General features: G+C 48.6%; 1 protein-coding gene across 4 annotated transcripts in view; it reads right to left on the bottom strand.

Moving 5' to 3' along the window:
- Positions 1–13,371, bottom strand: part of KDM4B (lysine demethylase 4B) — a 189,161-nt gene that overhangs the window by 39,363 nt on the left and 136,427 nt on the right. For all 4 annotated transcript variants that reach the window (XM_077332098.1, XM_077332097.1, XM_077332100.1 and 1 more), the window contains exons 10-11: positions 11,402–11,559; positions 1,278–1,753 (exon numbers count right to left, since the gene is read on the bottom strand). In XM_077332098.1, the coding sequence (XP_077188213.1) occupies positions 1,278–1,753; positions 11,402–11,559 (634 nt within the window). The remainder of the gene's footprint in view (positions 1–1,277; positions 1,754–11,401; positions 11,560–13,371) is intronic.

Genomic DNA, 13,371 nt, shown 5'->3' with positions numbered 1-13,371 from the left:
CCTCAGCACACAAACTAGAAACAGAACATACCGGGTGAAGGGGGGGGGGCTTGCACCCTGCACCTGGAAATGCACTAGCACACGTCCACGTTGGAGCGCACATATGATCCAACAGAACCTTGCCCCAGGTGCAACAACAGATCTGGTACCACGAAGGCAGCAATGTCAGTTTGCGATTCTCGTACTTCACACCGACCCCATTTACAAACAGGTGTGCTCTGCAGATGGATCGGTTTGCTCTGCGGTTCACCGTTCCTGGTGCTCAGCCAACCAATCGTTGCAGCCCAACAAAAGACAGCTCTAAGTAGACACAGAAGACAGGTTCAGAGGAGCAGAGAAAGAGAGAATGATAAAAGAGGCAACACATATTTAGGAAGAGAGCAAGCCAGTCCTCTGAAGCCTGATGGGATCCCTTGTGCTAGCAGCCCACGAGACTGTCCCCTGAGCAGCATACGCCTTAAGCAGTTTTTTGCAGGAAGCCACAGCCAAGCAGAAAAATGCACGGCATTACTGTTTGAGGCTTCCACCAACATGCATTGGTCAGGAGTTGGAAAAGTCCAGAGATTCTTCTGACACCATCTACAGAAATTGGGGCAACATGGAGGCCATAAACAGGAGAGGGTTGCTCAAAAAGGGCTTCAGCAAGGTCAGGAAGTGAATATATTTTCCCCATCAATTCCAGCATCTTTATTAAATACAGGGCAGTCTGACCATTGTGGAAATTGTGGAACTCACTGCCTTTGGCCAAGGGTTGGACTACATGGCCCCTTCCAACTCTACAATTCTATGATTTATGATCAGATTACAACTGGTGGAAACAGAGCTAGGCCCAGCCAGGTGAGGTCTATTAAGGAGCTGAGCTCTGGTTATAGGTCAAGGTCTGATTGCCACACATGAGCTGGACCGCTGTCCTATGACAGTTTGGGCTGGGCATTGACCTTGCAAGACGGTCAAAGCAAGTTTGGGGGTCAAGGGCGGATGTGAGGGTCATTCATTTCACCTATTTATTTATAGTTCACCTTTCTCACTTGGACTTCAGGTGGATTATGTAGAGTGAGCCAATACCATGGATGGATGAGAGGGAGCATCGTGGCTGCAAAGCAACCATACCCACAGCCTCTTCTTGCCCCACAATGCCTGATTGTCTGTCCAGCAGGGTCCTGCTTGGCTTGGATGAAGCCGCCTTCCACCCCCAAAGACAGGGCACCACGAGGCTGTTTAACTCAAGCAGTACCAGAAGCTGCCACTGGGCAGTCCTTGCCCATATAGACCCCTACCTGTAATTTGCTGGGCTCAGGGGGCCCCTCCGCGTTGCCTCCTTCTCCGCTCTCCTCGTCTTTAATGCCAACATCGACTCCCTGCTCCTGCGTGAGGAACTTCTCAAACATCTCCTGGCAGAACATATGCTTCTTCTGAGACGAGGACTTTCGGGACCGCTGAATCGGGAAAAGCTTTTGTATACTGGGATGAGCCTTAGATTCCTCCTCCTCCTCCTGGCCAGGGGTTCCAGAGGCCAGGGGATCCAGGGCTGGCATGGGTGGGGTGCTTTCTTCTGTGGAGGGAGACTTCCGGGGCTTGGCTTGCAGTCTGTCCTCCTCCAGAGGGGCTTGCTGGGAAGGAGAAGGCTGTGGCAGCAACAATGGGGGCAGAAGCTGCTGTAGAGGGAGCTGGGGGGGCCGGGATAGGGGGTGTGGCTGTTTCTTCTTCCTCTCCCCTTTGATTTTCGGGGTGCGGCTCTTAGGCTTACACTCTCCTACAGGAACAAAGAAAGAAGACAGTTAGTTTTGAGAGGTATGCCCCCTCTGTGCCTCGGTCCATAGCCTTTCAGCACATGCTAGCCAGAAACTGCTAACCCAGAAGTAGGAGTGCACAGGTGTTTCTCAGAAACCAGGTCAAAGGTTCTAAACAGATGCTTCTTTGAATTGAGCCAATGGTTCAAGCTGCATATCTCTCTGAAGTAGTTAAAAAGTTTAAAATCTAAATTACTGTGCATTTGATAGTGAACTTGATAAGCTAGACCCTGAACCTGATGCAGGAAGCTAAAATGCTGAACTGCAGAACAAGCAGAGAGTAAATGAGCCAGAGTTTCGCGGTTCTGCCTACCAGTGATAGATCAGGCTTTATGCATGGTAGTATTTCCTTGTTTGTGACTTTTGCTGCCCATGCAACCCGCAGAAGCATTCTCTAGCACCAGAGTTCAGTTATTACAACACTCAGAACAACTGAATCCCCAGGACTCAACAGAGACATTGGTTTCTTAATTCACTATATATGCTAACCTACATTCTCAACAATCTCTCAGAAAGGACAAATGCCCTCTGTATTTTAATTTATCTCTGGAATAACTAATTTGAACAAGCAGATTGTAATGTAACCATGACTGGTATAATGCTATTTAGTTTGAAATAGTATATATATGCTTTTTTCTGGTCTGTGAACCAAATGCTCCACTTCAAAGAATATGAAACCCCTCGATGCTTCCACAGTTTACAGATCAGGCAGGGGGCAAAAGGGCAATATCTCAACCAAGTGCTGTCAGCAATTGACTATCTATTTGCCCATTATTCTCTTTATGTAGATATTTGCATATTTAATTTTGACTAAATATTTCCCATGCAATTTAATCTCAGGTAAATACAAATAAATTGCTTTTCCTATGCATCTGTGGAACTTTGGTAGTTTCATTATTCCGTATGTTAATTTCCTCTCTCCTTCCATCTATAAGTCTGAACTGAGTATTTTCATTCCATGATATTGTATCTGGGGAAGTGTGCATGTACACAAAGGCTCATACCTTGAATAAAACTTTGTTGGTCTTAAAGGTGCCACTGGAGTCTATATTTGTTATCAAAACAAGGTAAAGGTATCCCCTGTACAAGCACCGAGTCATGTCTATTCCTTGGGATGACGCCCTCTAGCGTTTTCTTGGCAGATTCAATACAGAGATAAGAGATAAGGATAATGGCATGACTTGTTTAGAAAGCCATGCTGTCTCTTATTAACTACAGCCATCCGCTCTAGCTGCTCAAGGACCGACCGATGATTTGTTCTAAATTTTTGACAGCTACAAACATAAAGCTGACTGCTTGGTAGTTACTCTGTCCTTCAGAATCAGTTATTCATGTGACTCCAAGACTTGAGAAATTAGTCACTTTTTAGGTAAATACTCCTGAAGGGAGAGTTCTCTCTATTTTTGGCCTTTGGCTGTAAGCAAAGCCCCATCCCCATAGAACATGAATCAAGCCCCATCAGCCCACCGCTACAATACTGGCCACCACTCAGCTGTGATACAAGTTCGTCTCATCTCCTTCTTGCTCCCCATCTCCCACTGTCCATCCCCAAAGGCATCATCATCCATATTAGCAGCCCAATCTCATCACTTCTGGGATCACATGTCTCTTCCTAGGGCAGACAGAAGCCCCCAATTTTTTGCATCCAAAGGACCACCCATAAAACAAAAGAGATCTGTCCCATCCAAATAAATAAGTATATAAGATATATTCCACGGAGCAACTGCAAGCCTCCCCCCACTCCAATTTGTTTCTTAAGAGATTGCTTTTCACCAACAAGAAGTTCATCAAAGGTATTGACCTTGGAAGGGGAGGGAGTTGGGGAACACAGGAGTGCCAGCAAGGGACAGGGAAATTGTCTCCCTTGACAGAAAGATTTACCAGCTAACCTCCCAATCTTGAGACCCTGGTATTAAATACCAGCAAAGACTTCTGGCTCGGGCTTAACACATGAGGGCGGAGTGCAGGGGAATCAGATAAGCCCGAGCACAAGACTGGTGTTCTATGGAGTGATTAAGCTCAGAATGCGATCAATCTTGCTGGAGTCTTTGTTGGCGGATGTCTGTATCACAACATTTCCCAGAAGCCTGCATTCCAAGAGTCTTATTTACACTCTCATTTATTTAAAATAAAATAAAAAGTAACCAGATCCAGCCAGAAATAGTCCTGGGATCATCTGGGTAAGCAATCTTCAAGAGAAACCTGTTTTTCTGAGGCACAGCATGAAAAAGAATATTGAATTCCAGTAGAGAAACAAACCTACCAAATGAAAAGTCAAATTGCATTTCTCCCTGGACACACAGCCTACAATCAGATTTATGCTTTGCCTTCTGGAGAGGAAGTAGTGCCCCCTACAGCCCTCCAAGGAACACAACGTGCGGCTCTTGACAGCCTTCCAAGCGGGTTAAATGGACAGCAGGTGGGGACGCAAAGGAAGACAGACCACAAAGTTACACTGAGTCAAACCAAAGGACAGCTCAGCTTTGAGAGAGGTCCACCAGAAATGGCTCACAAAGTCAGTTGAAGGATGCCTGGACTTAGAAGAGAAGCCCCAACAAACTATTCTTTATTTATAGTTCATTGGCCTGTGTGTTGTATAGTCAGGAGATCTCAGCCAAGAGACGTCTGCAGGTGGTTCACCATTGCTCGCCTCTGCATCATGACCCTAGTGTTCCTTTGAGGTGCCCCATTCAAATACTAGTCAGGGCCAACTTTGCTTAGCTTTCGAGATCAGATCAGGCTTGGCTGGGATATCCAGGCCAGGGCAGCCCACACAGAGGTCCCTGCTTCAAGTGCATGCTCTCCGCAAGAGCTGGGCCTACATTAGTACCCAGCCGACTGCTTGGTGACGTGCATCAGCCACGGATTAGCTGAACAGCAAGCACCCCCTTAAAATCCGTCTAACTTAATGACCTGTAAAATGGCAACAACTGTGATCGTCAGAAGAATCCTCCGAGGAAGTGGAAGTTGGGCCAGAAGGTGAGGGGGCGTCACAGCAAGACAAGACAGTTGCCCTGAGTGCACGGAAGAGAAGGAACCTGGAAGCCTCTCCCAGCAGCAGCTGCTATTTCCCTCTTTATTGCAAGTCTGCAGGCAAGCCTCAATGAAGCTTTACTCAGCCCCTCAATCAATAATAAATGCCAGGCAATAAGTAATAAAGATTATTGAGACAATTATAGATCTCCTCAGAGAGGCCAGCTTAGCTTTGAACTTCCAGAGCTTCAGAGCCCAAGAGAACTCCATCTTGACTGTGCTTTCCAGAACCCCTGAAAAGCTCAAACAATGCTGACTGAACAAAAACAGAGGGTGCCTGAGGCTATACTTGTGTTAAGCCAAAATTAAGCTCTGTCCCAATTGTTATGCAGGAATGCAGGGCACCTCTCGTGCGTAGGATGCCCGCGAGCTCCAGAGGACGACAGCCAGTTGTGGCAAAGAGCATCCTGAGCCACTCCCATTCACTGACTGATTTATTGCTGCAGAAGCTTTTGTGGCTTGAGCCCATAAAAACGTCTCAAAAAATAAATTGACTTGACTTTAAAAGCCCACCACTGGACTCTTTTTCTTTAAATATAAGTGAGGCCTGAACTAGTAAAGTGCGGGCTACAAATTGTGCCATCCCCTTGCTCTCCAGAGTAGATGCAGTCCTGGTCTCCACAGGGAGCATACGGAGCCTGGGAAAGGGGCTGATCATGTGTTCAATCAAACATATCACCTTTTTATCCCACCCTTCCTCCAGGAGAGGCCAGGAGTACTTCTCTGGGGCCGGGAATGACTAGTAAGTTGGAACCCACAGAGCGCAAAGACCTGCAGGGAGTGGGCGGAGGGGGGGGGGGATAGGGCAACAAGCGGTCCCTCAGATACACGTGTCCCAGACCACCAAGGGCCCTTAAAGGTCAAAAACAAAACCTTTAACCTGATCCGGGCCACAACTGGCAACCAATGCAGCTGCCTCAGCACAGACTGGATGTGGGCCCTCCAAGGTGTTCCAGTGAGGACCCTAGGAGTCTCATTTTGCACCAGCTGCAATTTCTGGGTCAGAGACGAGGGCAGAGCACCATCTGCCCCAGAGCACAATCTGCACTGCTCCCAGAAGCAAACGGACACCAGTGCATCTGGAAGCAAAAAAGGAATTATGTTGGGGGGGGGGGAGAGGTTAATAATGGCACTTGTATGCAACCAAGATTATTGCTTAATCTGCCATGTATGAATCCAACTTAGTATATGTGCTGTGGAGGCCAAAAACATGCACAGTGAGGTTCTCTGTCATTAAGATGGCAGAGACATGAACAATGTGCTATATTGTACAGAATCCAAGCTTTGTGGCTTCATGACATAACCTCAAGGAACCTCTGTCCACCATGGTCATTCATATAGCCTTTTGCAGTGGAGTCATCTATAGCAGGGGTAGTCAACCTGTGGTCCTCCAGATGTTCATGGACTACAATTCCCATGAGCCCCTGCCAGCAAATGCTGGCCCTGCCGTGAACATCTGGAGGACCACAGGTTGACTACCCCTGCTATAGATGACTCCATTGCAAAAGGCTATATGAATAGCTAATGCTGGCAGGGTCTCATGGGAATTGTAGTCCATGAACAACTGGAGGACCACAGGTTGACTACCCCTGATCTATAGGAAGAAAGGATAACCTCAGCGATCTTTTCAATGGAATAAAAGGTGAAAATTGTGGTGGAACCCACATTGGCCCATGAATTCCATACTTCAACAGGGAATGACATATTACTGATGAATGATGAAGAATCACAACCTGGACAGCATGCCTATGGTGTACTGAAGGCTGGATTCAAATCGTCACAGGGAAGCAGCCTGAGCATCCAGTCACTAAAACAGGGATCTCCTCAGCAACTATGTAACCTGATGTGAGACACTACTGCAATATAAGTTGCAGTCAGTTGCAATAAAACCTGGTTGCAGACACCAGATAAAAAATCAGCACATTATATACACCAGTGGTGCCCAACCTTTTTATCACCGGGGACCGGTCAACGCGTGATAATTTTACTGAGGCCCGGGGGGGGGGGTAGTCTTTTGCCAAGGGACATCACCACCGCTGCCTGAGCCCCTGCTCCACTTGCTTTCCCACTGGTGCCCCTGACTTCCTGCTGTCCACTGTGGGGCGCTGCCAGCAGCAGCTGCACAGGGCCATGCCAAGGGGGAGCCCCAGCTATAGCGGCCACTGCAGAACACCAAAGGTGAGCCAGCGGCAGAGTGGCAGGGCAGCCCCTGAGGCAGCAGCCTGGGAGGAGGACAAGGAGGAGCCGCGGCCTGGTACTGACTGATCTACGGACCGGTACTGGTCCCCGGATCCTCCTGGTACTGGTCCCCGGACCGGGGGTTGGGGACCACTGATATACACAATGAACAGCATTATGTACAACTAGATCTAAAGCCCATTTCACTTGGAAATGAAATGGGCGCTAGATGGCCTGAGAGCAGGCCCACCCCCCACCCGAGGCTCTCGAGCCTTCTCCCGGCCGGCGGAGCGGCCTCGCCAGCCGGGAGTAGGCGGCGCGGCCTACCCCTCACCCGTGGCTGTCTGGAGCAGCCGGGCGGATTCCCTGGGCGGGTGAAGCAGCCAATGGGGAGCCGCGTGATTGGCTGCTTGGGGCGGGATGGACACTCGGAGGGGCCAATCAGGAGCCGCTTCGCGGCTCCTGATTGGCCCCTCCGAGTTTTTATCCCGGACAGGGCCCGCCCTAACTCCTCCCACACTGCCCTTACTGCTTTATTCTGTCCGCGGCGCTCCGCGTTTTGCGGGCAGGGCGGTCGGCGGCTGCAGCGATGCAGGAGCGTCTTGTGGCGGAAGGTGTCGGCGCAGGCTGCTCCCAGCTGCGCAGGCCGGCGCCGATGCGTCCCGTTGTTGGTTGCGGCGGCGGCGTTGGCTGCGGCCGCGGTGCCTGGGTCCTCCTGGTATCACGGGCAGACGGCGGCCTGTCCTGTCGATGGCAAGCCAGGTAATGGCAGCGGCCGCCCGGATGCGAGGGAAGTCGGAGGGGGGCGGATCGCCTCCTGATTCGTCAGTCCGGCGGCAAGGGACCAATTGCGAGCTGCACTGTGCACGACTCGCAATTGGTCCCTTGCCGCCGGACTGACAATCGGAGGGTGCAATAGGCAGGCGTTTTGCGCCTGCCGATTGGGCCATAAGATTGATTGTCAGTCCGGGGGAAGGGGCCTATCTGCACCCTCCCTCATCCCGGACAGGGCCTGCCCTCAGAGGCCTTACGGTTTTATTTTATCCGCTCCGCTGGGAGCGGTTAAAGATTGTAAGCTTCCCTCAAATACAACAAAGGTAGAAAGGTGTCAAATAAATATTTTAAGTAAAATAAATAAGTTTTAGAAGGAAGAACACGCTATCAATCAGAGCATATGCCCATTAAGGAGCAATGCTCCCAACATTTACAAGGGGAAGAATCACCATGCATGCTCTGATGTCAGCAGCTTCCCCAAAATTGTTCAGCCACACATCCAGTAATGGACTTGAAAAGAGTCTCCATTCCACTGACACCGGCAGTTAAACAGTTGCCAGGAGCAAGGCTCAACTCTCATTTAAAAACTGTTCGTCTAGAACGTAGCAATTCATCTGATCCCTCTTTCATTCTTGAGAATCTGCCATGTCACTTTATCTCTTATCCCCCCCAGGAGACATCAGCATTTTTCAGGCCATTTATTTCCTGCTATAACTGTTGAGGCTAATACAGGAGCAGAGCACATACGGCTCCAACGTGCCTGCCAGTGCTTGTAAGACAGGGCTTGCTCTGGGTATGCTGTCCTGGGCCTCCTTGCCTCAAGGAGGTAAACAAATGGGCCTAACAAGACCTACAGCTATGAACAGGCCAAATGGAGCAACTGGCTCAGAATTTGCCACCCTCTGAAAAAGGGAACCTGGCAATGCCCCGACAGTCAGGGGTAGTGTCCGAACAGCATTTCCTAAATTTCTCATGTCTGAGATGCCCTTCTTTTCAAAATTAAAACTGAAGGTGGACTTCTGTCTCCCTCCTGCTCTGAAGCAATAATTCTGGGGTGTCTCTGCGCTGGGAACAATGGAATATGCCATTCATATCCACTGCAGAAATGGAAGCCAAGCCAAAACAGAGAATCATGAAAACTCACAGCAGGCAGCCTGCAGTGGGGAGATAATGGGAGGACTTAGTTTCTATTTTTTTTTTTAAATCCCATACAGTGAAGCCTCTCTCCGACTACACATCAACGGAGGCTGCTCACGTTCCTTGCTCTCCCTAGGGAAGTGAAGAAGGTCCAAGGCAAGTAAAAATTTCAGAAATGTTATAGAGCACAACTATTCCAAAGCATTTTTAACGACCTTTAATGAAAGGCCAATGACTGAGCCTGCTTTTTATAGAACCATAGAGTTAGAAGGGGTCCTACAGTCCAATGACCTGATCAATGCAGGATTAGCCTAAAGCATCCATTATTAGTATCCATCCAGCTGCTGCTTGGACTGCCAGTGAGGGGGAGCTCCCCACCACCTTAGGCAGCCCATTCCACTGCTGAATGACTCTGACAGTGACTTTCACCCCTTGCCAGTACTGTTCTACATGTAGTTTAAACCAGGGATAGTCAACCTGTGGTCCTCCAGATGTTCATGGACTACATTTCCCATGAGCCCCTGCCAGCAAATGCTGGCAGGGGCTCATGGAAATTGTAGTCCATGGACATCTGGAGGACCACAGGTTGACTACCCCTGGTTTAAACCCATTACTGTGGGTCCTCTGCGGCCAACAGGAACCTTTCCCTACTCTCCTCTAAATGACAACCGTTCAAATACTTCAAGACAGAAATCCTCCCAACCTTCTCTTCTCCAAGCTGAACATTGCCAAGTCCCTCAGCCTTTCCTCATAGGGCTTGGTCCCTTGGCCCCGGATCATCCTCGTCACTCTCCTCTGAAACCTCTCCATTTTGGTCACGTCCTTTTTGAACTGAGGCCCCCAGAACTGAATACAGGACTCCAGGTGGGGTCTCATCAATGCAGTATACAGCGGGACTATGACATCTTGAGATTCTGAAATGATGCCTGTATTGATACCAGAAGTGTATCTCCCATCCAGGATGCATGCTTCTCATTTTTGTGACCCAGAAAACTGTACTTCTTACTGAATTGCATCTTATTCTCATTTGCGAATTTTCCAGTGTGTTTAGATCTCGTTGAACTCTATCTTCTGGCATGTCTTCTGTCATCTGCAAATTTAATGAGTTCCTCCACCTTCTCATCCAAATAATTGATAAAAATGTTAAAAAGTACTGGACTGAGCCCTGTGGCACCCCACTGTTTACCTCCCTCCAATCTGATGAAATACCACTGACAACCATTCTTTGGGTGCGGTTTTCTATCCAGTTCCCTATCCGCCTTCATGGGTGTGGTGGGCAAAAAATCAAATGATAAATAGATGAATAAATAAACACATTTTCTGTTTTATTTTTATATGCCTTGCTGTAAATTTAATGTGGTTTTATTTTTCATATTTTGTCAGAAACCCCCATGTATTTCTGCTACATCTCTGTTGTGATTTAGTGTGTCCATCTAACCTGACTCATATGCCCTATTCAAAACCTATTTTCTCCTTCCCCTCTTCAGCCATATTTATTATTTCTTTGCATCATGTATACGCTGCCTTTCTCCATAATGGGGACCAAAGCAGCTCTCATCATTCTCCTCTCCTGTAAGTTGGGTTAGGCTGAATGTACATGACTAGCCCAAATTTACCCCCCCCCAACAGGACGAGGGTTCAATTCTAGGTCACCCAGCCCCTACCCTTAAGCTAACTGCTACACAACTCTACCCTTCATAGGGTGGTGGCTGTTAAGAGGAGGAAGCAGCCAGGCCTTGTGGCCTCCTCCAGTCTTTTACTTTACATAAATTCCAAGCCTGGAATCCTGTAGTTGCCTAGCAACAGGCACTCAGAAAGCCACCGATTAAAGCTACAGGCACTCCTTTTACCATTTTTGGATATATTTTTTTAAGATTTCACATTATTCTGTAAACCTAGGACCCTTTTCAGGTGTGCAGAAAGCTCTGCCTTGCCCATTCACAGCTCCAGTCATTGGATTTAAATATCCAAATATACTTTCCTATTAAATTAAAAGATATTACATATTTTCTGCACAGGGAACACCGCTTCACTGTATAAAATGGTCTACAAACTTCCTTGGATAAATGATTGGGATTTTGGTCTACACTGCTGTATACATCTTCTTACCATAAGTAGGATCCTACTGTGTAATTTCTGCCCCACGTAATGAGTCCTGTTAATACTTGACACAATGCTTTCTTTCAGATTTCTGGTTGATTCCAGACCTTCTAAAACTCTTAATACAATGTTTATGGAGCGTTTCATTTTGCTCCCTGCACTGACTCACTCTGTGTCACCTGCCTGGAGTCCCTGTGAGAAAGGCGGACTACAAATCATCATGTAAATAAAATTTAAAATTAGTGAAATAAACAAGTGCTCTGAAGGCAACTCTAAAAAGCAGCATGCTCTAAAAAGCAGCATGCAGGCAGTCGCCATGATGGGGGCCGGAGACGTCCCCTGAAAGAACTGATGCCATCAAGGTGGTGGTTTTTCAGCCCTTGTCTTACCCTCTTTGCTTTTCTCTTCTTCGTCCAAGCTGGGGATTCTCTGCTGCTCCTCCTTGACTTTCACATCATCCAAGGCCGTCTCCATAGCCATGACATCCCCCAGAGACTTCTGATCCTGTGTCTTATGCCTTCGTGGCTGGCTTCGTTTCCTGTTTGCCCTAGAACCAAGGGGGGAGAGAAGTGTTAAATATCTCATAGGAAAGGACCCTGAACTGAGGGAGGAAAGCAACAGCCAGAGAAGAAGTGAAAATGTTTGTCAGCCCTCTAGGAGAAGGCAGAGTACATTCTTTCCACCCCAAGTCTTTCCTCCTTGGTGCAAAAGATCCATCAGCCGAAAAGACCAAAGGAAGAAACTGACGATGCAAACAGTCAAAACGAGCCCTGGGTATATTAAGCTCGTTTTCGACTAAATTGTCTTCATCAGTGACGATCTCAATGTGACGACTCAACTATAACTCCACTATTAATACTTTCTTCAATTATATTCTTCTGGGTATCACTTTGACCATAACGGTTCATCCAGTTTCAGATGGGGGATCTGGTAGCTGCAGCCACCAGACACTGTAGGCATTTCTGATATGGCTTAGGCCATTTGCAAGCAACCCAAAAAGCCTTGTGACCTCTTCCAAAAGGAGAAGCACCAGGAAATTCAGCTAGATTCCCCTACACTTACCAGGGACTCAAAGGAGTACAATTCGAAGCCCATTCACGAAAAAGCCAAAAGTGCTCCACCAGCTAAAGGGCCCAAGTAGTGGAGATCAGGGGACTGGAATCTACCAAACAAGTCCTTTTCACCCATGTACATTCTCCCACACAGCAAAATGACTCAACTGAAGAAGTCATGAAGTCTCCTTCTATCTTCTATCATTCCACAGCAATGCATTTGTTTATTTATTATTATATTCAAAGTCAAAGTACCTTTATTGGCCTAACAAAAGCATTTATGTTAAAAGACAAGATATTTCAAATCCCAATTTGTTTGAAGAAAATCCTATAGAGGTATTTTGCAACAGCTTCAGTTACTTGAGAGTTATGATCTGATAAGAGAAAGTGGGATCGAGGGATCGTGAACCTTGTTCTCCCTAATGAAAGGATTTATAAATCAACTAGTTTCAAAGCCCCTTTATAAAAAGGGGTTTTGAAAGGGGAGAAGGCGTCAGACCGGCAGGGAGGGAACCCCCAGCAGGCGCGCTTCGCGCGACTGCTGGGGGTTCCCTCGGACGGCGGTCTGACGCTGCGCGAGGCGCTTCGCGCCTCCCGCAGCGTCAGACCGGCAGGGAGGGAATCCCGGGGTTCCCTCGTGCGGCGGTCTGACGCTGCGCGAGGCGCTTCGCGCCTCCTGCAGCGTCAGACCGGCAGGGAGGGAATCCCCAGCAGCCGCGCTTCGCGCGACTGCTGGGGGTTCCCTCGGACGGCGGTCTGACGCTGCACGAGGCGCTTCGCGCCTCCCGCAGCGTCAGACCGGCAGGGAGGGAACCCCCAGCAGCCGCGCTTCGCGCGACTGCTGGGGGTTCCTTCGGGCGGTGGTCTGACGCGGCGAGAGGCGCCTCTCGCCGCGTCAGTCCGGGAGCAACTGCGAGCCGCGCTGCGCACGGCTCGCAGTTGCTCAGCCTGGGAATCGGAGGGACCAATCGGCAGGCGCTTCGCGCCTGCCGATTGGTCCCTCCGATTGTCTGTCGTGAGGAAGGGTCCAACCCGGACCCTTCCTCATCACGGACAAAGCCCACCTCTAGGGGGCTTAACGAATTATACAGTCCGTGGCGCCCGTGGCGCCACGGGCTGTTTAAAGATAAAAAATTATCAGATAACATAAGGTAGAAAAAGCTCCCCGCTTGGGCTCTAAAGTTCAGGCGAAGCCAGAATTTAAAGATGCGAAGCCAGGCTAGCAAGGCCAGTTGGATGATGCCGGTCTCCAGGTATACTGTATAGGCAGAAACGCATTTGGAAAGATCCAATAGGCTGCAAAGAAA

The sequence above is a fragment of the Paroedura picta genome, chromosome 4, assembly GCF_049243985.1.
Source record: "Paroedura picta isolate Pp20150507F chromosome 4, Ppicta_v3.0, whole genome shotgun sequence".
Taxonomy (NCBI): domain Eukaryota; kingdom Metazoa; phylum Chordata; class Lepidosauria; order Squamata; family Gekkonidae; genus Paroedura; species Paroedura picta.
Note: the sequence above shows the minus strand (reverse complement) of the source record. Positions and strands in the feature narration are given on the sequence as shown.